General features: G+C 36.3%; 1 protein-coding gene across 2 annotated transcripts in view; it reads left to right on the plus strand.

Annotated features, from left to right (window-relative positions):
- Nucleotides 1-25,268, plus strand: part of SASS6 (spindle assembly 6 homolog (C. elegans)) — a 39,973-nt gene that overhangs the window by 1,288 nt on the left and 13,417 nt on the right. Inside the window, exons 2-8 of one of the 2 annotated variants that reach the window (XM_010830994.1) lie at nt 4,174-4,234; nt 6,142-6,221; nt 6,637-6,741; nt 10,793-10,964; nt 11,629-11,694; nt 12,738-12,857; nt 23,423-23,614. In XM_010830994.1, coding sequence (XP_010829296.1) covers nt 4,174-4,234; nt 6,142-6,221; nt 6,637-6,741; nt 10,793-10,964; nt 11,629-11,694; nt 12,738-12,857; nt 23,423-23,614 — 796 coding nt within the window. The remainder of the gene's footprint in view (nt 1-4,173; nt 4,235-6,141; nt 6,222-6,636; nt 6,742-10,792; nt 10,965-11,628; nt 11,695-12,737; nt 12,858-23,422; nt 23,615-25,268) is intronic. The other variant, XM_010830995.1, reaches the window with a different exon arrangement.

Genomic DNA, 25,268 nt, shown 5'->3' on the forward strand with positions numbered 1-25,268 from the left:
CTCATTTGTAAAACTGATATAACATGCCTACCTACATGGTTGTTTGTTAGGAGGATCAGGTGTGGAAATGTGACTAAAAATGAAGACATTGGTATATTGAGCTACCAATAATGTGAAACTGGTGTATAGTTCAGAATTAGGTTCAAAATCAACTGGCAGGCCAGGCAAGTAGATGGTACCAAGAACAGCAGCTGGTAAGTGGAGATTTATAGGTTAGTTGGTGGTTCTTTTGTGTTGCCCAATATGGGAGCAACTATAGTTGACATTTGAAATGGATGTAAAGTGAGCTAAGGTACATAAGAGTAAAATGCACACTAGACTGAAGACTTACTATGAGAAACAAAGGAATGGAAAACATTTCAATTTTTATATTGATTATGTGTTAAGATGACAATATTTTGATATGTAGGGTTAATTTAATATATAACAAATTTATCTGTTTCTTTTATGTTTTTTTAATGTGACTTCCAGAAAATTAAAAATTATATATGTGCCTTATATTTGTGGCTCCATTGTATCTCTATTGGATAGCCCTGTTCTAGAATGATTATAGAAGAAAGAAAGGTGGGGGGCATAATTTCTAATTCCAGTATTGAGGCTCCTTAGCCCATTGCCTTTTTTTGTAGACAAAGTTTTATTAAATTCAGCCATTCTCATTCGTTTAAGAATTATCTATTGCTGCTTCTGTGGTATAGGAGGAGAAATGAATAAATGTGACAGAGACCTTATGGCTGGCAAAGCCGAAAATATTTACTATCTGACCCTTTACAGATAAAGTTTGCCAACCTCTTATGGGAAAAATAGTCCAGACTTAAGTAGTCAAGGCCAGTTCAGCTCAAGTATTTATGAAAGCCTGCTGTGTACCAGGCACTGTCCTAGGTGCTGAGAATATAAAGCTCTTCTCCTTAGCATCTTCCTCCAATGACAGCAACAGCAACAAAACTATTTTCATTCTAGCTCTCAAGGAACTCACTTTAATAGAGGAAACAAAAAGTTCTTCCATTTAGAGGTAGTATAGCATAGGTTAGGAGTTCAGGCTCTGATAAACAACAAGGTCTGGGACTATATTTAATATCCTGTGATAAACCATAATGGAAAAATATGCAAAAGAAAATGTATGTATGACTGAGTCACTTTGCTGTAGAGTAGAAATTAATACAACATTGTAAATCAACTGTACTTAAAAAAAAAAAGAGTTTATAATCCCTCTGTTCTCTACATTAAAAAAAATAGGCTATGGAGCCACACTGTTGAGGTTCTACTTTACCAGTTACTGCTTGATTCTGTACAGTTTTTCTTACTTCTCTGTGCCTCATCCTTATAATTGATAAAAATAAAGTACCTGTTTGTGGGATTATTATAAGCATAAAATAATACATATGAAGTACTTAGAACAGTGCCTGGAACTTAAGAGCATTCACTAACCATTAGCTATTATTGAAGAGTGATTAATGCATGAAGTAAAGTAAAGGAACTAAAGTCATAGAGAAAAAGGAACTTCAGTTGAAGACAGTGGTAGGGCTCAGAGAACTATGTCTGGAGAAAAGTGGTACAAAATTTTGAAGCCCATGGTTTGACACCAGCCTGCTTTTTCATTTTATTTTTCCCCTAAGCTCCTCTTCCCAATATAGCAGTCATGCAGGGCTACGTGCTATCCTCTGAGTGCACCTGATACTCTATTAATACTCTACCTTTACTCCAGCTCTCCCTTCTACCTCAGATGCTTTTTTCTCCACGACTTCTATGTCTGTCTTAAATTCTTTCTTTATAAGGACGTTTTCAAAGTTGCCTAAGTTGAAATTAATTGTCCTTATTTGTTTGTTAGATAGCATGGTAAAAGAGAAAGATTTGAGTTCAGATTTGGGCTCTGTAGTGTGACCTTACCCAAATTTGCAACTCTGTGCATCTCAGGTTCTTTCTTTGAATGATGGAGATAATATTTACTTAACAACATTGTTGTTAAATAAGTTGATATAAGCAGGGTGCCTGGCAGACACTTAATAGTGTATGTATTAAAGCCTTAGAATACCATCAGAAGCAAATCTAGGATAAAGTCATTTAATATCATCTCAATATGAGGTCATGAACCATGTTTATTTCTGTTTGTATCCCTGGCACCCAGCATAGTACCTGGCGTAGAGCAGCTTTTGTTTGAATTGAGAGTTTAAGGTCAGAACTATTAGGTGGCAGAGGTGGCTAGGATCCAGTTCTGCTAATGCCAAATCTAACTGACAGGAAGGATGTTAAGCAGATTTATGACATTTATTTTGAGAAACAGCACTTTAAAAATTGTTTTTTAAACTTGTTTTATACTGTTCCTATGATGTTCACCATTACAGTGGAGAAAGATTTCTGATTTCAGATCCTCTGAAAGCTCACATTTTCCTATAAGTTATTGCTCTGGAGGTTTTTGAACTGAATATGGGAAATAGTTTTAACTTATGGGGTTCTCCTCTTTTTCTTCCTGTCATCTAATGCATATAGGCTTTTGAAATGTGTGTGTTACTCGCTCAGTCATATCCTACTTTTTGTGACCCCATGGACTGTAGCCTGCCAGGCTCCTCTGTCCATGGAATTCTGTAGGCAAGAATACTGGAGTGGGTTGCCATTTCCTACTCCAGGGGATCTTCCTGCATCTCTTGCATTGGCAGGCGGATTCTTTACCACCGAGCTACCTGAGAAACCCACACATTTTAAAAAGTGTAAAGTTATCAACCACAGTGTCATATCATTATGGCAGTATGTACTAGGAAAAACTTCAGAAGATGAAAACCAAACATAATGACATTGTAGAGCTGAATGGCCCTCACAAACTTGACTCGATTCACTTTTCTTATAAGTTAGGAAATTGAAAGTTGTTGTGTTCCTCCCCTCCGCCCCCCTGCCCACCACTGCCTAAGAATACGTAAATGGAATTGGAGTAGGAATTCAATATTTTCACATATATTGCTTTAGATACTAGAAAAATAGAAATGAAACATTTTCTTACTTAAAGATAATTCTTCCTGTCTTTGTGCTGTTTACCGGTACTGTTCTTTTTTAGATATTAATATACAAATTATGGTAATCGCATCATGTGAACTAAAATTTAACATCCAGTCATATGTTCAATAAGAAATTTAACTAAAATGACATGGATTGAACCAATGTAAACTGCAAGTCAGAGCATAAAAGACTAAACTATTGAATCTAGCCTGAGTCAGCTATTACCAGGTTTTTCCATCAACACTCAGTTGTTATGTCTGTACTTCTGTGGTAGAATGTGAAAAAAGTTTAAAATACATCTTTAAAAAAATAATATTGAACAAATTCAGTTTATTTTCCCTGCACATCAGGAAAAGACCATTATTATTTAATTCTAGCAGAATAGTTTGAGAACCACTTGTGCAGAGATGTATTTTCACCATTACCCCTTTATTTCCTGAGGTTTTTTTTTTTAACATTTTTGCTCAGTTTGATTAATGTTTATGAACACCTTTATTTATATGCCTCTGTTTGATACTGAATTTTCTAAGATGCAGTATAGAATGAGCAAAAAGCTGTGTTTTTTCTTTTTTTTCTTTTAGGGTTTAGAGTTACTCTAGGATTAGATAGATAATTGTTGATAGTACTTATATTGTATGGAGAGTCCGTTGAGCAATGTAGTTTGTGGATCTGAAAAATGTGTGTGTGTGTGTGTGTGTGTACATAAGGAAAGTGAATATGTTATCTTATTTCCTTGGTTGTAGACATTCAGAGTATTCTAATTCTCAAATTAATTTGGTCATTTCAGTTTTTTATTTTTTATTTATTTTCAGTTCATATTTTTATGTGAAAAATCGTTGTAAACCTGATGGTTTGCTTTTCAGTAGATGCTATTTGAAAATCAGTACAGTGAGGTTGTATACCAAGCTAATAATAGGCATTCCACATCATTTATCTCATTTAATCCTCACAACATCCTCTTTTTACAGGAGAGAAAAAATTTAGCATCAGGTTAAAAACCTGATTACTTGTGGAAAAACAGGAAGTTAAATTTCAAATCCATCTAGTTTTCCAAACATGTATTCGTAAGTTAGGGACAACCTGTGAAGGATCTTGTGGCTTAAAATGGAAAATGTTAGCTATACAAATGGTAGTAATAATTTATTGCATGTGAATGTTTCTGATAGTTGGGCATATCTTTTCATACAGGAGAGTGAGTATTAGACTGAGCATTGAACTACAATCAGTTTCTAACCCCGTTCACAGAAAGGTTGGTATTATATATTTTGAAATAAATATTTTTCTTTTTCTGAAAAATGGTAATTTAGTACATTATAGTTGTTTTAATTCTTTAAGAATGTGAGATCTTTTGTTAATATCATCTTGCTTTTTAATTTTGGGCCATTTAATAACTTGCAGATCTGGGATGGTAAAATCTAAGACAACAACTGAGAGATGATATACCATATATTTCTAAAGCATGCGAGAGTTGGAGATTGTGACAACAGTCTCCTTAGGTTTTGCCCGTTGCAGTTTTTTGGCTGCATCACATAGCTTGAGGGATCTTAGTTCCCAGTCCAGGGATCACACCCATATCCCTTCCGTGGAAGCTTGGAGTCCCTAACTGCTTGGGAATTCCCTCATTGCACTTTTTAAAGTTACTCAAATATATATTGCTATCCTGTAGAACTGGTATTTCATATAAATGTGAGTATAGAATGAATTGAAGCACTGCAGGGAGATATTCTTGAATCTTTTTGCCTTTTGACAATAGTTGTTAAGAGCATCAGTCTTATCTGATTTAAAAGTGTGAGTCATTAACAGAGATGTGATATAGAAAGGAGGGTGAAGAAATACATCTGTTTTCTCTGTGTTATAGCTTTCCCTTAACATATTCAAGGATCTAATAGTAACAGCTTCAGTTTTTTTTTATAAAAGCATCTTGGGGTGGGTTTAAAAAAATATTTAAATAAAGCTGCTTTAAGAACAGGGCCTTCTGAGACAGAGCAAATACCTAGATTGCTAATCTTCCAGGGTGAAAAAGAGAGAGTGAAAGTCGATCAGTCGTGTCCGACTCTTTGAGACCCCATGGACTGACCCCCGTGGATTATACAGTCCATGGAATTCTCCAGGCCAGAATACTGAAATGGGTAGCCTTTCCCTTTTCCAGGGGCTCTTCCCAACCCAGGGATCGAACCCAGGTCTCCTGCATTGCAGATGGATTCTTTACCAGCTGAGCCACTAATTTTCTGGGAAAGAGAGTATATATTCTTACATTTTTCCTTATGCCTGCTGTACCTCTTTATTTTCTAGCTCTACTCATAAGTGGTTTAGATTTTTCTAGGACCTTAGCAATTCCTCAGTAGCCACAAGTAGATTTTATTTCAAGGCAGAAACTTATTCTTAACCTGAATGCTTATGCTTTATTAGTGCTCTGACATCTTACTAGTCCTGTTTTCCTTCTGCCAGTGTTTTCTGAAGTATAGGACTTTCCTGTTGGCTTTAGATGCTGTGATGATCTGCCATACAGTAAATTTAACTACTTGAAAAGTGGTCTTTGTGAAAGGTATTCACTTCGTTTGAAACTTGAAAACAGATGGGGGTTCCACATCAGTGGCCACCTGGAGTGGTAGAGAATATGCTTCTAGGAAGAAACCCTGGCAACCTGTCACCTGATACCCCTGTCCTCTGCCTGAGAAACAAACGCTCCTTTCTTACCTGGGTAGATGACTATCATTTCTGCTGATGTATTTGCCATTTTGGAAATACCAGACAATTAACTTGAGGGAAACTGAAAATATACTTGAATGTGACATCAGTGGTAAAAAATATTTTTGTCATATTATCTTAGTAGAGCAAGAGGTAGGTCTGAACTTTCCTAAGCCTCTGATAGAATGATACTCATCAGCTTTCAACTCCTAGCATTTAATTAACTACTATAGACCCCATCACTTCTCACCTTGCACCCCATGTGGCTCTCAAGGAGCAGAGTATCCATTGCTGTTTAAGATGCTAAAATCCCCAAAGACATTAAAACCTAGCAGCACCAGAAAGCAGAGCCCTCTGAGCTATAACAGAGATACATTGATGCTATTATTATTTCACTTCCATGGAGGAAGAAACTACTCTGAAAGCCAGATCTACTGAAAACATCAAAAATAACAGTCTTTCTTTTAGGATTTAGTTATCCGTCTGACTGATGATGCGGATCCATTTTTTCTGTATAACCTTGTTATTTCAGAGGAAGATTTTCAGAGGTAACTAAATTTATTTTTCTGATCTTATATTTAATCTAAGAATAAGTAAGTTTTTAAGTTTTATGTATGTATCAGTGCTATTCCTTTGAAACACGTACTCATTAGGAACAATTAAGTATTTGGGGATCACTGGACTATTTATACTGTAATGTTTCAGGCTGTTTTTGAAAATACATATTTCATAGATTATTAGCATTCTGTTTAAAACAGCTCAGAAATTTGGAGCTTTATCTAGATTTATTGACCTTTTCCCTCCCACTGAATAAGCTCTATAAAAATCAAAGTTTCCTAGCTTAGTTCTTGACTATGATGGATGTTCAGTAAATAAAAAACTAACCTTTCAGGATGTTATTTATAACTACATACAGTAATTAAAATTCTAAAAAAAAAATTTCTTTTCCTGTCTTCTGTGTAGTTTAAAATTCCAGCAAGGTCTTCTGGTAGACTTCTTAGCTTTCCCACAAAAATTCATAGATCTCCTCCAGCAGTGTACTCAAGAATATGCGAAAGAAATTCCAAGGTAAGTCTCAGGAGAGCACTATTATCATTAAACTTTTCTCAAGAAAGACTCTTCTTTGTAAGAAGAGTCTTTGTAAGAAGACGGCAAAATATTTATGTATTTTGAGTATCTGTGTCTCTTTTCAAAGCTGTGCAAAGACCTTCATAAATCTCAAATTTATAAAACCAGAAATATTTACCCCCTAATTTTCATATCTTGACAAAGCCATTAAAGTTACCTGAAGTATTTAATAGCATCAAGTATGTGTTTTTTCCCAAGGTTATATTCTACTTATAGTTATTATAAAATATTGGCCATGTTCCCTGTGTTTTACAATATATCTTAATAGCTTATTTATTTTATACATTGCAGTTTGTACCTCTTAATTCTCAGTCCCTGAACTGCCTCCTCATTCCCTCTGCCTGCTAGTAACCACTAGTTCTCTATCTCTGTTTCTTTTTGTTATATTTACTAGTTTATTGTATTTTTTAGATTTCTCATATAAGCGATATGTAGTATTTGTCTTTCCTGACTTATTTCACTTTAGCATAATATCCTCTAGGTCTATTCATGTTGTTGTAAATGGCAAAATTTCATTCTTTTTTAATAGCTGAGTAGTATTCTACTGTGTGTATATATATACGCATACATATCAAGAATATGTGTATTCCACATCTTCTTGATTCATTCATCTGTTGATGGACACTTGGGTTGCCTTCATATCTTCAGTTCAGTTCAGTCGCTCAGTTGTGTCCTACTTTTGCGACCTCATGGACTGCAGCACGCCAGGCCTCCCTGTCCATCACCAACTCCTGGAGTTTACCCAAAGTCATGTCCATTGAGTCAGCAATGCCATCCAACCATCTCATCCTCTGTTGTCCCCTTCTCCTCCTGCCTTCAATCTTTCCCAGCATCAGGGTCCTTTCCAGTGAGTCAGCTCTTTGCATCAGGTGGCCAAAGTATTAGAGTTTCAGCTTCAGCATCAGTCCTTCCAATGAATATTCAGGACTGCTTTGCTTTAAGATGGACTGGTTGGATCTCCTTGCAGTCCAAGGGACTCTCAGGAGTCTTCTTCAACACCACAGTTCAAAAGCATCAATTCTTCAGCTCTCAGCTTTCTTTATAGTCCAACTCTCACATCCATACATGACTACTGGAAAAACCATCGCTTTGACTAGACGGACCTTTGTTGGCAAAGTATCTCTGCTTTTTAATTTGCTGTCTTGGTTGGTCATAATTTTTCTTCCAAGGAGTAAGCATCTTTTAATTTCATGGCTGCAGTCACCATCCACAGTGATTTTGGAACCCCCCAAAATAAAGTCTGTCATTATTTCATTTGTTTCCCCATGAATTTGCCATGAAGTGATGGGACTGGATGCCATGATCTTAGTTTTCTGATTGTTGAGTTTTAAGCCAAGCTTCATAATACTGCTATGAATATTGGGGTTCATGTATCTTTTTGAATTAGTGTTTTTATTTCAAATATGAACCCAGGAATGGAATTGCTAGGTCATATGACAGTTCTATTTTTAGTTTTTTGAGAAACCTCCCTACTGTTTTTCACAGTCCAACGGTGTTGGAAAGTTCCCTTTTTTCCACATGCTTGTCAGCATTCATTATTTCTGTTCTTTTTGATGATAGCCATTCTGACAGATGTAATATCTCATTGTGGTTTTGATTTGCATTTCCTTGATGATTAGCCATGTTGAGTATCTTTTCATGTACCTGTTGGCTATCTGTATGTCTTTGAAAAATGTCTTTTCAGGTCTTCTGACCATTTTTTAGTCAGTTTGTTTATTTTTTTCACATTGAGTTGTGTAAGCTGTTTATATAGTTTGGATATTAACCCCTTATTGGTCATATCATTTGCAAGTATCTTCTCCCGTTCAGTAGATTGTCTCTTTTGTTGGTGTTTTCCTTTGCTGTGCAGAAGCTTTTTAAGTTTGATTAGGTCCCATTTGTTTATTTTTACTTTTATTTACTTCTGTTTTAGGAGACAAATTTAAAAAAATGCTACAGTTTATGTTAGAGAGTGTTCCACCTATGTTCTCTTCTAGGAGTTTTATGATTTCTGGTCTTACCTTTTGGTCTTTAATCCATTTTTGAGTTTATTTTTAAAAGCTCTATTTATTTATTTATATTTGGCTGCGCTGGGTCTTTGTTGCTGCACTTTCTCTGGTTGTGTGGGCTTCTCATTGAGGTGCCTTCTCTTACTGAGCATGGCTCTAGGGCGCAGTCTTCGTAGTTGCAGTGTGTGAGCTCTAGAGCAGAATCAGTGGTTGTGGTGCAGGGCCTTAGTCGCCCACAGCATGTGCAGTCTTCCCAGAGCAGAGATTGAACCCATGTCCGCATTGGCAAGGAGATTCTTAATCATTGGTGGGTGTGTGTTAGTTGCTCAGTTGTGTCCAACTTTTTGCAACCCCCCGTACTGTAGCCCCCCAGGCTTCTCTGTCCATGGTGTTCTCCAGGCAAGAATACTGGAGTGGATTGCCATTCACTTCTCCAGAGGAACTTCCCAACCCAGGGATTGAACCCTGGTCTCCTGCATCGCAGGCAAATTCTTTACTGTTTGAGCTCCAGGGACCACTGGGGAAATCCGAGTTTTATTTTTATGTATGATGTTAGAGAATGTTCTATATTGTTCTTTTACATGTAGCTGTCCAGTTTTCCAGCACTACTTACTGAAGAGACTGTCTTTCCCCATTGTGTATTCTTGCCTTCTCTGTGGTATGTTAGTTAATAATAAGTGTGTGGGTTTATTTCTGGGCTCTGTTCTGTTCTATTGATCAGTGACTGTTTATGTGCCAGTATGCCAAACCAGACTGTTCTGACTTCAAAGCTTTTAGTAAGGTCTGAAGATAGGAAGCGTGATTCGTCTAACTAGTCTGTTCTTCTTTCTCAAGATTGTTTTGCCTATTCGAGGTCTTTTGTGTTTCCATGCCACTGCTGCTGCTAAGTCGCTTCAGTCGTGTCCGACTCTGTGCGACCCCATAGACTGCAGCCCACCAGGCTCCTCCGTCCCTGGGATTCTCTAGGCAAGAACACTGGAGTGGGTTGCCATTTCCTTCTCCATACAAATTAAAAAATTTTTTGGTCTAGTTTTGTGAAAAATGCCCTTGGAGAATGGATGGGGATTGCCCTGAATCTGTCAGTTGCCTTGGGTAGTGTGGTCATTTTAACAATATTCTTTCAATCCATTTCACTATTTACACTAATTAATCCATGGTATATCTTTCCATCTCTATTGTCTTTGATTTCTTTCATCAGTGTCTTGTGTTACAGTTCGCAGATTACAGGTCTGCCTTCTCCTTTAGGTAGGTTTATTCCTAGACATTTTATCCTTTTTGCTGCAGTTGTAAGTGGAATTGTTCCCGTAGTTTCTCTTTTTGATAGTTTGTTGTTAGTGTTCAAGTATATGTTTTTCTGATGAACTTGGACAAAGAAGATTTTGGGTCCAAGTGTATCCATATTTGTTTAGTGCTAACACCTGATCCTTTCTTTGTAAAGCTTTCCAACCTTTTATCTATAAGTTTCATCAGTTGGTGATTCTTGTTTGAATGAATTATTTCATTAGTAAGTACAAAATTATGTTTTTCCAATTCCATCTTTCTGTATTTATTAGGTATAATTCTTCTATGAAAAATAACTTCCTTCATCAGTAAGAGCTATTTGATTACTATGAAAACTCTTAGAGAAAGGGATAAATGCTCAGTTCTTATTTTTAAATTGTCAGTTTTCAGAGTGAGGATTGTTACTCTAGTTAGTTTTCTGGTTTCAGTGGGTTTTGATTTGTTTTTGTGTTTAGTCTTTTGCTTTCTCTCCTTATCTGTTTCTCATTATGAACTCATGGAGATTTATATATTCACTGTTTTCAATCAGTAGATAAGTATCCATTTTGCTATTTACACTAATCCAGTTTTACTGTTGGGAGTCCTTCCATGTTGGCCCCTATGATTCCAGCATGCTCCCTTTGCTGATCCTTTTAATCACTGATAATCCAGTGGGGCTCATTATTCAATGGGAGAGTTGTCACTGTCTCATAAATGTGTTATGTGATACTTTCTCTTCAAAGGTTTTTGCTGCAGTTAGTTTCTACAGAAGCTATTTTGGATAACTCACCTGCTCTTTTAAATGTGGTAGAGACAAATCCTTTTAAGCATCTGACACACCTCTCACTAAAACTTTTACCTGGAAATGATGTGGAAATAAAGAAGTTTCTAGCCGACTGTTTGAAATGTAGTAAGGTAAGATTTAAATTTAAATTGTTTTCTTAAAATAAGTCCCAAAGCTCTCTGGTAATCCACTGAAAAGCTATATTGCTACTAGATTTTATTTTCTGAATAAAGTCTTTTTAAAGGTATCCAAGAAATTTTTATAACACACAGTGACTTTATTTTATTGTTTTAGTTAGGCACAGTACTAGAAGATAAAACAGATCAGGAATTAAGAAACTTAGGTCCCAGGGTTTTTACTAATTTTCTGTGACCTTGAGCAGGTCACTTAAGCTCATGGTGTCTTGGTTTCATTAGCTTGTGGATATGTATGGAAATATTTACCCTCTGAGCTATCTTAAATGAGATAAAATATATGAAAGTATCTTGAAGATTACAAAGTGCTCTATAACTATATAAAATACACGCTCAAGAAAACAACATTGGGATGCCTCTTGAGAATTTTTAGAAAGTCAAATACTATGAATCAGGACATCTCTGGATTTAAGGTTAGGCAAATCCAGAGGTCTTGCCAGTGCAGATTCTAACTCAGAAGGTCTGAGGTGGAGCCTGAGATTCTGTCTTTCTAACAAACGCCCAGGCTGGTGCTGATGCTGTATACTTCATTGTACTTTGTGTAGCCCAGCTACAGATGATTAAATTGTAAGCTGCATAATTTTATTATTTTTATAAATAGGAAGAAAAATTATCATTAACACAATCGCTGGATGATGTTACCAGGCAACTGAATTTCACCCAAAAGGTAATTCAAGTTTGATTTTTTCTTTGTAAGTCATCCAAACATGGGCTCTGAATTGCTTCTTAAATCAAGTCTAGGCTTTTATGTATTTTTATTTTCAAAGCATGCTACTGTTGAATTCATCCTTTTTGTCACCCTTCGCCTACCAGTTAATTGTCTTAATCTGTGCTTTTTCTTATTCTCTCCAAACATTTCTGTTATCCCCAGTATATGACACATTCTCTCCAAGTCTTCATTAAATAATGTATAGTATTTGTCACATGTTCTGCTCCTCTTTTTTTCACCTCATTCTTCTTGTCTAAATGGCATTTTAGTTCCTGTCTTCTAAATCTTTCCTTCCTTCTGTTTAGAATTAATTCTGATAGATTAATCATCATTTCAATAATAGCTTCTCCTTGAAATTGAGGATAAAAGTATCTGATAAGCTGCATGGCTTCAGGTAGAAAATTTTTCTGCACCATATGGACCATCTTGGGAACCTGTGTTACTGGTTTTTAGGTGTATAAGTAAACTACAGTTGACCTTTGAACAACGCAGGGGTTAGGGACATCAGCCCTTTGCACAGTTGAAAGTCCTTGTATAAGTCTGTAGTCAGTTCTCCATACCTGTGTTTCCACGTCCTCAGGTTCAGCCAACCATGGATTGTGTAGTACTGTAGTACGTATTTATTGGAAAAAAAACTGAGTATAAATGTATCTATACATTTCAAACCTGTGTGTTGTTTAAGGGTCATCTGTACTACTTATGACTGACTTGCTCTACCCTGGGTTGCTTTATTTCTTAATGCCAGAGGAGAGGATTGAGTGGTGAAGAGCCAGATTTAACTAAAAGGTTAGTGATAGTATACTGTGGGCTGTGTTAACTCTAAAATTGCTTTTATTCTAATCTTAATTTCTTTAAATACAGAGAAATCTATGTAAGAAAAGACTTTGAATGTAAGAAAAGGTGTGATTTCATTTTCTTTTATATGCTTTGCAAATATGATCATGTTCCAATCTAATAACATATTCAAGAATTTTAATATTATGTACTGAACTCTACTATAGACATTATCAGAAAAGATCCAAGAATTAGATAAGTTACGGAATGAATGGGCGTCGCACACAGCAACATTGTCAAATAAGCATTCTCAGGAACTAACGAATGAGAAGGAAAAAGCTTTGCAGGTATGAATATTAAAAAATGGAAAAATATTTTGTTATTGTTGTTAGTCATTTTGTTAATAATTTTCAAACAGTACAAAAGTATGTAAAAATTGTCTCTCCTTAAAAATCTTAACTACCCAGAGATAACTTCTAAACATTCTGATGTTTGTTTTCCCAAATTTTTCTCTCTATATGTGAATAGTATATAATTTATAAATACTTGTTTATATTTATAAATTTAGAAATATATAAATTGGGAGATTTGTCCCTGGTGGCTCAGATGGTAAAGTGTCTGCCTACAATGTGGGAGACCCGGGTTCAATCCCTGGGTTGGGAAGATCCCCTGGAGAAGGAAATGGCAATCCACTCCAGGACTATTGCCTGGAAAATCCCATGGACAGAGGAGCCTGGTAGGCTACAGTCCATGGGGTCGCAAAGAGTCAGACATGACTGAGCGACTTCACTCACTAAGCTAACGAGGTTCCCATCACTTCATGGCAAATAGATGGGGGAAAAGTGGAAACAGTGTCAGATATCATTTTCTTGGGCTCCAAAATAACTGCAGACAGTGACTGCAGCCACAAAATTAAAAGATGCTTGCTCCTTGGAAGAAAAGCTATGACAAACCTAGATAGTGTATTAAAAAGCAGAGACATCACTTTACAGACAAAGGTCCATATAGTCGAAAGTGAAAGCCACTCAGTCATGTCCAACTCTTTGCAATGCCATGGACTACATATAATACAGTCTATGAAATTCTCCAGGCCAGAATACTGGAGTTCCCTTTTCCAGGGGATCTTCCCAACCCAGGTCTCCCACATTGCAGGCAGATTCTTTACCAGCTGAGCCAAGAGAGAAGCCCAAGAATACTGGAGTGGGGTAGCCTATCCCTTCTCCAGGGGATCTTCCTGACCCAAGAATTGAAACAGGGTCTCCTGCATTGCAGGCAGATTCTTTACCAGCTGAGCTACCAGGGAAGCCCATGTATGTGAGAGTTTAACCATAAAGAAGGCTAAGCACTGAAGAATTTTCGCTTTTGTACTGTGGTGCTGGAGAAGACTCTTGAGAGTCCCTTGGACAGCAGGGAGAGCAAACCAGTCAATCCTAAAGGAAATCAACCCTGAATATTCATTGGAAGGACTGGTGCTGAAGCTGAAGCTCCAATACTTTGGCCACCTGAAGTGAAGAGCCAACTCATTGAAAAAGACCCTGAACCTGGGAAAGATTGAGGGCAAGAGGAGAAGGGGGGAACAGAGGATGAGATGGTTGGATGGCATCCCTTACTCAATGGAGATGAGTTTGAGCAAACTCAGGGAGATGGTGAAGGATGGGAAAACCTGGCTTGCTGCAGTTCATGGGGTCGCAGGGTCAGGTAGACTTAGCGACTGAACAGCAACAATGAGGTCAACTGGATACAGTGATTGTAATTTTTTTTATCCTTACAATATCATAGATACCATTTTTTATCAGTTTGGAAATGGCTTAAGAAGAGGAAATTATTTAAGAACTTACCTAACTGGTGGAGATTGAAATGCTTTAAATTTTGGTTATTGCAGATAGTACTGCAGTGAACATTTTTATTCCTAGAAGTGAGTACAATATATCCATATAAAATATTAATGGATATTGCAAATTGGCCACCCAAAAAGGCTGTACCAAATAGAACCCCAAAGATAGCGTATGGCCATACTTTCATGTATTCCTGATGCTGTCAGCCTTCTCAGTATCTGCTACATGATAGGTATTGTAGTAGTGTTAGTTTTAATTTACATTTCTTAGATTTTTTTAGTGAAGATAAGTATCTTTTAATATGACTTTAGCCCCTTGTATTTCTTCTGTGGATTATATTTTAAATCTTTTGCTTTTTCTGTGTGACTTTTTTTTACTGCTTTGTAGTGTGGATTTATTTTATACCTTTTATATCATTAATTTCTTTAATGTTAAATTGTTATTTAACATTAAATTTTATTTTTATTTTTATGCACTTTACTTAAGGTTTGCTTTTAAGGGTACAACTTGGTAACAGTTTATGTCTACTTTTCACCTAAATTAAGATTCAGAAAATTGTATCACCCCTCTCTGGTCCCTTGTGCCTTCCCAATCCATTTTACTCTCACAGAAGGCGTATCACTTTGGTTATCATTGATTAGTTTTGCTTGTTCTTTAACTTTAGATAAATGGACACATGCTGTATATTCTAATTTGTGTGTGGCTTACTTTACTCAGTAACATAGTGTCTCTGAGATTATGTTCTTGTGTTCTTTTTGTTGTTGTGTAGGATTCTATTCTATGAATATCCCATAATTTATCTGTTTTCCTCTTGGTAGACATTTGAATTGTTTCTGACATTCTGCTATTATTAATTAAACTGTTACGAACTTTCTTGTAGTGTCTTTGTGAACATATGTACTCATTTTACTTGGGTATATACAATATTTAGGACTAGAATGGCTAGGTTCTAGCGTAGGCATATGTTTAGCTTTAGTAGAAACTGTCACAATTTTCCAAAGTGGATATTCAGGTCACACTGCCATTCAGTGGGTGTATAGTGGTACCTCATAATAATGAACTTTTTTTTTTGTATGCATATTGATCTTTTGGCTGTTTTCTTGAGAAGTGCCCATTCGTGTCTTTAGCCCATTTTTTTAAAGTTTTATTTATTTATTTTTGGCTGTGCTGGCTTATTGCTCTGTGCTGGCTTTCTTTAGTTGTGGCGAGCAGGGGCTACCCTGGTTGCAGTGCTGGTCTTCTCACTGTGGTTGACGGCATCTCTTGTTGCGGAGCACGGGCTCTAGGGTGTGTGGGCTTCAGTGGTTGGAGCCCGTGGGCTGAGTGGAGACTCAGTAGCTGTGGTTCATGTGCTCAGTTGCCCTGTGGCGTGTGCAGTCTTCCTGTCCTAGTGATCGTACCCGTGTCCTCTGCATTGGCAGATGGATTCTTAACCACTGGACCACCAGGGAAGTCCTTCAGCCCATTTTTAATTGGGCAGTTAATGGTTTTCCTTATTGATTTATAAGAGTTCTTTGTATATTCTGAACATGAATCCTTTGTCAGATATATGCATTGTGAATATTTTTTGTCTATGGCTTGCCTTTTCATTTCTGGTGCAAAGTAAGGATATTATGTGCTTAGTTGCTCAGTCATGTCCAATTCTTTGTGACCCTGTGGACTGTAGACCACTAGGCTCCTCCGTCCATGGGGATTCTCCAGGCAAGAATACTGGAGTGGGTTGCCGTGCCCTCATTCAGGCTCCACTTGAAATTTATAGCAATCAAATCAAGACATTATTTGAGATCAGTCAGCACTATACCACGAGGAGACAGCTGACATATTCAAAATATTCAAATCAAGTGTTGAAAATCATTTGCATCAGCTTGGTTATGTTAATCACTTTGTTTGGGTTAAGTGAAAAAAAAACCTTTTTGACCATATTTCCACATGCAATTCCCTACTTAAGCATAATGAGAAAGTTCTTTTTAAAGCCAGTTGTGACAGGCAGTGAAAAGTGGATATTGTGCAATAATGTGGAATGGAAGAGATCACGGGGCAATGTAAAGGAACCACCACCAACCACATGAAGGCTGATCTTCATCCAAAGAAGGTGATGTTATGAATATGATGGAATTGGAAGGGAATTATCTATTATGAGCTCCTTCCCGGAAACCACACTTGTTGGATTAATTCCAACAAGTACTGTTCTCAGTTAGACCAACTGAAAGTAGCACTCGACAAAACTGTCCAGAATCAGTCAATGGAAAACACACAATCTACCATCAGGATACCACAAGACTGCATGTTTCTTTGATTACCAGGCAAAAACTTGCAGTTTGGCTGGAAAATTCTGACTCATTTGCTGTATTCACCAGACATTGTAACTTCAGATTTCTGTTTATTTTGGTCTTTATTTATGTTTAATTGGAGGATAATTGCTTTACAGTATTGCATTAGTTTCTACCAAACATCAACATGATATTTTGGTCTTTATAAAATTATCTTAATGGAAGAAATTTTCCATTCCCTGGGAGATTGTAAAAGATACCTTGATCAGTTCTTTACTCAAAAAGATAAAAGGTTTTGGGAAGATGGAATTACGAAGTTGCCTGAAAAATGGCAGAAGATAGTGCAACAAAATGGTGAATACATTGTTCTATAACATTCTTGGTGAAAACGAAAAATGTGTCTTTTATTGTTACTTAAAAATCAAAGGAACTTTTTGGCCAACCTAGTAGTTTTGGAGTTAATTGTCTTAGATTTTTCAAATAGATAAACTATAAAAAATGGTAATTTGTTTCTTCTGAAGGTTTGCCTTTTTCCCTTATACAGAAAGTGGTAATGGTGGAATCCTTATCTTGATCTAGTCTTTTAAAAAATTTTTTATTTTGTATTGGAGTATAGTCGATTTAATGTTAGTGTTAGTTTCAGGTATATAGCAAGGTGATTTCAGTTATAAAAAAATGAAAGTGTTAGTTGCTCAGTCATGTCCATCTCTTTGCGACCCCTAGGACTGCAGCCCACCAGGCTCCTCTGTCCATGGATTTCCCAGGCAAGAATATTGGAGTGGGTTGCCATTCCCTTCTCCAGGGAATCCTCCCAACACAGGGATAGAACCCCGGTCTCCTGTGTTGCAGGCAGATTCTTTACCATCTGAGCCACTAAGGATTTCAGTTAAACATTTGTGTATATCCATTCTTTTTCAGAGTCTTTTCCCACATAGGTTATTACACAACATTAAGTACAGGTCTCTGAGCTATACAGTAGATCCTTGTTTATTATCTGTTTATATGTAACAGTGTATATTTGTTAATCCCAAACTCCTAATTTATCTCTCCTCCAGCTTTCCTCTTTAGTAACCATAAGTTTGTTTTCAGAATCGTTTCTGTTTCTGTTTTGTAAGTTCATTTGTATCATTTTTTTAGATTCTACATATAGGTGATATATGCTATTTGTCTTTGACTTATTTCATTTAGTATGATAATTTCTAGATCCATCCATGTTGTTGCAAATGACATTCATTCTTTTTAATGGTTAACTAAGATTCCGTTAAAGTTCAACATTCAGAAAACGAAGATCATGGTATCCGGTCCCATCACTTCATGGGAAAATAGATGGGGAAACAGTGGAAACAGTGTCAGACTTTATTTTTGGGGGCTCCAAAATCACTGCAGATGGTGACTGCAGCCGTGAAATTAAAAGACGCTTACTCCTTGGAAGGAAAATTATGACCAACCTAGATAGCATATTGAAAAGCAGAGACATTACTTTGCCAACAAAGGTTCATCTAGTCAAGGCTGTGGTTTTTCCTGTGGTCACATATAGATGTGAGAGTTGGACTGTGAAGAAGGCTGAGCACTGAAGAGTTGATGCTTTTGAACTGTGGTGTTGGAGAAGACTCTTGAGAGTCCCTTAGACTGCAAGGAGATCCAACCAGTCCATTCTGAAGGAGATCAGCCCTGGGATTTCTTTGGAAGGAATGATGCTAAAGCTGAAACTCCAGTACTTTGGCCACTTCATGCGAAGAGTTGACTCTTTGGAAAAGACTCTGATGCTGGGAGGGATTGGGGGCAAGAGGAGAAGGGGACGACAGAGGATGAGATGGCTGGATGGCATCACTGACTCGATGGACGTGAGTCTGAGTGAAGTCTGGGAGTTGGTGATGGACAAGGAGGCCTGGCCTGCTCCTTCATGGGGTCGAGAAGAGTTGGACACGACTGAGCAACTGAACTGAACTGAAGAATCCGTTGTATATGTGTAACACATCTTCTTTATCCATTTCTCTGTGATGGACATTTAGGTTGCTTCCATGTCCTGGCTATTGTAAATAGTGTTACAGTGAATATTGGGGTACATGTATGTTTTCAAATTATGGTTTTCCTTGGATATACGTCTAGGAGGGGGATTGCTGAGTCATATGGTAGTTCTGTATTTTTAGTTTTTTAAAGAAACTCATACTGTTCTCTGTAGCAGTTATACCAGTTTACATTCTTAGCAACAGTGTTCCCTTTTCTCCATACCTCTCCAGCATTTATTGTTTGTAGACTTTTTGATGATGGCCATTCTTATTGGTGTGGGTGATACCTCATTATAGTTTTGATTTGCATTTCTCTAATAATTAGCAATGTTGAACATCTTTTTATGTGCTTTTTGGCCATCTGTGTGTCTTCTTTGAAGAAATATCTACTTAGATCTTCTGTCATTTTTTGATTTTTTTTGTTTTTAATATGTTGAGCTGTATAAACTGTTCGTGTCATTTGGAGATAAATTCCGTAACAGTCTGCTTCATTTGCAAATATTTTCTCTCACTTGGGTTATTTTTTAATTTTGTTTATGGTTTTCTTTGCTATGCAGAATCTTTAATTAGGTCCCATTTGTTTACCTTGCTTTTTGCTTTCATTAATTTGGGAGGTGGATCCAAAAAGATGTTGCTTCAATTTATGTCAGTGAGTGCTCTGCTTATGTTTACCTCTAAGAGCTTTATAGTATCTGGTCTTACATTTAGGTCTAATCCATTGTAAGTTCATTTTTGTGTATGGTGTTAGAGAATGTTCTGGTTTCATTCTATTTGTATATTCTTGCCTCCTTTGCTGTAGTTTAATTGACCATAGGTGCATGGGTGTATTTTGGGGCTTTCTATCTTGTTCCATCGATAGATATTTCTGTTTTTGTACCAGTACCATATGGTTTTGATGACTGTAGCTTTGCTGTATTGTCTGAAGTTAGAAAGCCTGATTCCTCCATCTCTGTTTTTCTTTTTTAGGATTGCTTAGGCTACTCAGGGTCTTTTGTGTTTCCATACAAACTAAAAAAAATTTTGTTCTAGTTCTGTGAAAGATGATATTTGTGATTTTATAGGTATTGTATTGAAACTGTAGATTGCCTTGGCTAGTCATTTTTGCCAGTACTGATTCTTCAAATCCAAGAACATGGTATATCTTTTCATCTGTTTGTGTCATCTTTGATTCTTTCATCAGCATCTTATAGTTTTCAGAGTATAGATCTTTTTCCTCCTTGTGTAGAATAATTATTTTTCTTGATGAGATAGTAAATGAGATTGTTTCTTTAATTTCTCTTTCTGATCTTTCATTGTTACTGTATAGAAATGCAAGAGATTTATGTATATTAACTTTGGTAATTAATGTTTTTTGATAAATAACTAAATTATCTTTCCATTATATGTGATATTTACTCTGTGTTTGAGAAAATTTTCTTCTGTCTGGCATCCAAAGAATGCTAGCTAGGTCAGACGGAATGACTTTTGGAGATTGAACCAAATAATATCGTTTTTTTCACTTTTCTAATATATTAATGATAATGATAGATTTCTAAAAGTGGAACCATCTTTGAATTCATTGAATAATATGTATTCAGAGATTTTTAATATCCTGTTGAATGAATTTGCTAATATTTAATTTAGAACATTTGTGTATATATTCATAGGTGAGATTGGTTTGAGATTACTCTTTTCCTATCTTAGTCTGCTAATTACAGTGATAGGTTTTGCACTGTGGTATTAGAATTATGCTAGTGTCATGAAAGGTATGAAAACATTTTCTGGTTTTCTTTATGCTTTGAAACAGTCAAATGAAGAATTATCTGTTCCTTGAAGGCCTGATAGAATTAGCCTTTTACCATTTGGGTATGATGCCTTCTTAAGGCATTTTTCTTTAGATTCTTTCCCGTTTCCTTCATGATTTTTTATTCTTTTTTGTTTTGTTTTTTTTGTGTGTGTATTTTTGGGGGCTTTGGCGGGTTTTTGTTGTAGGTGCAGGTCTCTGCTTGCAGCACGTTGGCTCTGGAACGTGTGGGCTCAGTAGTTTTGACATGAGGGATCATAGTTCTCCAGTCAGGCATTGAACTCGAGCTTGCTGCTTTGGGAGCTTGGAGTCTTATAACAGCTGGATCACCAGGGAAGTCCCTATCGGTCCTGTTGGATTTTCTGTTTTTCCTTGAGTTATGTTAGTTTATATTTCATTAAAAATCCATTTATTTCATGTTTGTATTTAATTAGTAAAATATCTTATAAGCAGTCTTACAGTTTTCAAAATCTCCATACCATTTCTCCTATGTTCTTAATTGTCTTTTTTTAATGAGAGTTGATAGTTTGTTTTCTTTAGTATTTTTAAAGAAGCAGTTCTTTGTTTCATTAATTAGTTCTGCACTGTCTCTACGCTCCCATCTGATTTCATTAATTTCTATTGTTTGCTAAGTATTTTTTGCCTCTATTTTCAAACAGGTTAGGTTCTGAAAGTCTCATCATTAAGTATATTTGTGTATAACACAAAAACGACTGAAGGATTTGTTTGCATTCCTTACTGCATTTTTCTAATAGGCTTGTGAATCAGTGCTTTGAGACTTTAAAACCAAGCAAGCTGCTCCTCTCTTCCTGCTGATAGATACTCTATAGGGCAGTGATTGTAAGGCTTTAGTGTGCATCAGAATCACCTGAAATAAACAGAGCAGAAAATGTAAATGTTGAAATTCTATCCATTACACTTTTTTTTTTTAAACAAAAGTTCTGAAATTCTGATCATCACAGGGATAAAGCCAGTTCTTTATTTTTGCAGCCTTTGGCCTCTTGTTGCCTTCAGTGTGTTTGGTTACCCTCTTAGACAGTTACAGTTAGCATCATAAACCAGTTTGTTCATTGTTGCTTTTCTCCCTTGATTGCTCCTTCAGTGTTTTCTTCCATGGTTGCATTTTCAGTTTTATATGGACTCTTTCCTATTTTATTTCTTGTGCTTCTTTCTTCTCTCCATTTCAGTTTTCCAAAAATGAGGAAAGTCCTAAAATAATCATATCCTAAGTATTTTATGAGAGACACTCCCCTGCTTTTGTGTTAGGAATTTTTGAATGAATACAACTTTTCTGGAATGTGGTATTTGTAACTAGTACCAAGCTTTATACTTATTTACATATAATCTGAATTTGGATTTATGCTTATGAAGAAAAATTTTAACCATGGTTTTATTTGTAATAGTGAAAAATTGGAAACTCAGTATCCATAGTAGGGCAGGGGTTAATTGCATTATGGTATAGCCATGGATTGGGGTACTGTGTGGATATTGAAAGTATTTACAAAGAGTTTTTATCGATATGAGGAAGTGCAAGTGCTAAAGGATTAAAAAGCATAATTGTGTAAAGTGCTTGGTCTCAATTTGTTAAATTTAGCTATGTGTTATGTGTATTTGTATGATGTCAGTTTTAAGTATATAAATAGCTGGAAAGGAATATTCCTAAATATTTATAATGACTCCCTGGATGGAGGTTATCAGTTATTTGTGATTCTTTCTTTATGCCTTTTAAAAGAATGTATAGCTTGCATAATTAGAAAAATATTTTTTATTTTTAAAATGTATTTAGGTTTGTTAGTGTTCATCATGGAGAAGGCAATGGCACCCCACTCCAGTACTCTTGCCTGGAAAATCCCATGGACGGAGGAGCCTGGTGGGCTGCAGTCCATGGGGTCGCTAAGAGTCGGACACGACTGAGCAACTTCACTTTGACTTTTCACTTTCATGCGTTGGAGAAGGAAATGGCAACCCACTCCAGTGTTCTTGCCTGGGGACGGGGGAGCCTGGTGGGCTGCTGTCTAAGGGGTCGCACAGAGTCGGACACGACTGAGGTAGCTTAGCAGCAGCAGCAGTGTTCATCAACAGAAATTATTTAAAATTTTTTTTATTGAATGAAAGTCTTTAAATTCTATTGCGCTTTATAATTTTGAAACGTTTCACACACACAATTTTATATAATCCCATAATAATCCTGTTTTTAATCCTCTAATGCTGTGTAGCCCCTAGACTTTCCCTCTCTCCGAACTGATAGCCACTAGTTTGTTCTGTTTGTGAGTCTGCTTCTTTTTTGTTTTATTCGCTAGTTCTTTGTAGTTTTTTAGATTACACGTATAAGTGATATCATACAGTATTTGTCTTACTGTAACTTATTTCACTTAACATAATGCCGTCTATGTCTCATGACAGAAATTATTAAGATAGATTTTTGGTATGATACAAACAGGTAAACAAAGATTTCAGAGTTACAACCATGTTCTTGTTGTATTGTTTTTATTTTTGATAGTGAAATTTATTGTTGATAGTGAAATTTAACAACTAAATGTAAGACTGAGCAGTACCTTGTCAATTTTACTGTAAGTTTAGATTTTTTTTAAATTAGAAAACATTTATACTAGTTGTAAAAAACGGAAACAGAATAGTGTGGTTTAAAGCAAATACTGAAAGTTCCTTATGTACCTGCTCATTTTTTCTTTTCATGGGGGTAGTTTGACACTATACATAGTGTTTTGCAATTTGCTTTTTTCCCCCCTTAACACATACCATTCTTCCCTTAAATTGAAGGCCATTACTTCTAAACAGGTGGGTTTAGGAGAAGAAGAAATTATGAACAAGATCACAGTGGTAAATTTGCCTTTGTTTTGTTAACCTTTCTTTTTCATAAAATCCATAATTGAAAATAGAATCTCTTAAAAGCAGGGAAATCTTACAAAGAAGAATAATTAAGATTTTTTTTACTCAAATCTTCTCATATTTGTGTTTTTTCTTTGAATTTTGGTACTGTATTTTATTATGTAATAGGCCCAGGTTCAATACCAACAGCAACATGAACAACAGAAGAAAGATTTAGAAATCCTTCATCAACGGAACATCCAGCAGCTACAGAACAGATTGTCTGAGTTAGAAACGGCTAATAAAGACCTCACTGAAAGGAAATACAAAGGAGACTCCACCATCAGAGAACTTAAAGCAAAGCTGTCTGGTGTTGAAGAGGTATCAAATCTTGGAGTTGGTTCCCCTCCCTGCCCAGTTTAAAAGCAAGGTCTAATTTGGTAACTTGATTTGAATTTGGTTACTTTATTACTTCTATGGGTAGTATTCTTCTGGATGCTTTGCAAGGATCTCTTTAGATAATCAGCTCAGAGAATACCCAAAATAATTGAGAAACCAAAATCTAATAAAATGGGCTGATTCAAAACAGAGCTAAAGTAAACTTGGTTACTTTTAGTTAGGGTCTTGAGTAGCCCTTTGGCATAGCCCTCAGATTTGCCAGTGTACTTTTAATATCAGCCCAGTGTTGTGGCTCAGGGTATTGGCAGGCTGATCTTCCAGTCTACTCAACATGGCAAACACCTGTGTGAAGTTTCGTGTCTAGTAATAATAATAAAAGTAATGATGATAACTATAACACTGTTTTAAGTGCTTTGCCTATATTAACTCATTTAATTCTTATAGCAGTTATTTTAAAGAAGGTATTATTATTACCCCATTTAAAGATGATGAAACTAAGGCACTGAGAGCTTAAGTAATTTACCCAAGTAAGCCTGGCCATTGAAATTCTCTATTATTGGCCTGTCTCTAATACTGTCTTGTTCTTTCAGGCAACAGAGACATTTAAAAAATATTGCTGTAGTAGTACTTTTGTTGATACTTTGGCAGTGATGATAAACTCCTTCCTATGATAACTATTATACATTATTGTCATATGAGTTATTAGAAAACGTATGTAGATTTTGTTAAACCTATCATGTTCAAATAAACAGTGTTATTCTAGCTCACAAGACCTCCAATTCTGAATAAAGCCTGACTGATTTTATGTTCAGATCCTCATCGCATTCTGCCCTATTAGATGCTTCAGTCCTTCTCGATACCCTCTTCACCTTTCACACCAGTTGGTGAAACATTTCACCCTGCACATTGGATGAGTACTTCATTATAATCCTATGTGGTTTCTTCTGTTTTAGCCCTGACACTGGCCAGTGTATAAACTGTGCTTTGTTATGTTGATTTTCATGTGTGTGTGTATGATCAGTCACTCAGTTGTGTCCAACTCTTTGTGACTAAATAGCCTCCTTTGTCCCTAGGATTTCTCAGGCGAGACTACTGCAGTGGGGTGCCATATAATGTAATCAAAATATTTCTTGCAAGGTTTGCATAGGACTTGGAAATTTTGAGTCCTGAAAACTTTTTTTAAACTTCAGTATTGTTACGTAATTATGTTAAATTATACCTTTTAGAGATTAGTATCCTAAAATTAATAGTTACTACCATTTATTAAGCATTTGAACTTCCCTGGTGGTTCAGACAGTAAAGAATTTGCCTGCACTGCAGGAGACCTGGGTTCCATCCCTGGGTCAGGAAGGACCCCTGGAGAAGGGAATGACAACCTGCTCTAGTATTCTTGCTTGGAGAATCCCATGGACAGAGGAGCCTGGCAGGCTACAGTCCATGGGGTCACAGAGAGAGATGACTGAGCATCTAACACGTAAAACAGAGTTTGTATAAGGGTTTTTGCAGAGGTGAAATAATTTATGGTATGGTTTCTCTTTTACAAATGAGAGAACTGAAATTACTGAGGTTAAGTAATACTCGAGGTGGCACAGTAGACTTCCCAGGTGGCTGTGGTGGTAAAGAACCTGCCTGCCAA

Source organism: Bison bison, unplaced genomic scaffold, assembly GCF_000754665.1.
Source record: "Bison bison bison isolate TAMUID 2011002044 unplaced genomic scaffold, Bison_UMD1.0 scf7180017864519, whole genome shotgun sequence".
NCBI classification, from domain to species: domain Eukaryota; kingdom Metazoa; phylum Chordata; class Mammalia; order Artiodactyla; family Bovidae; genus Bison; species Bison bison.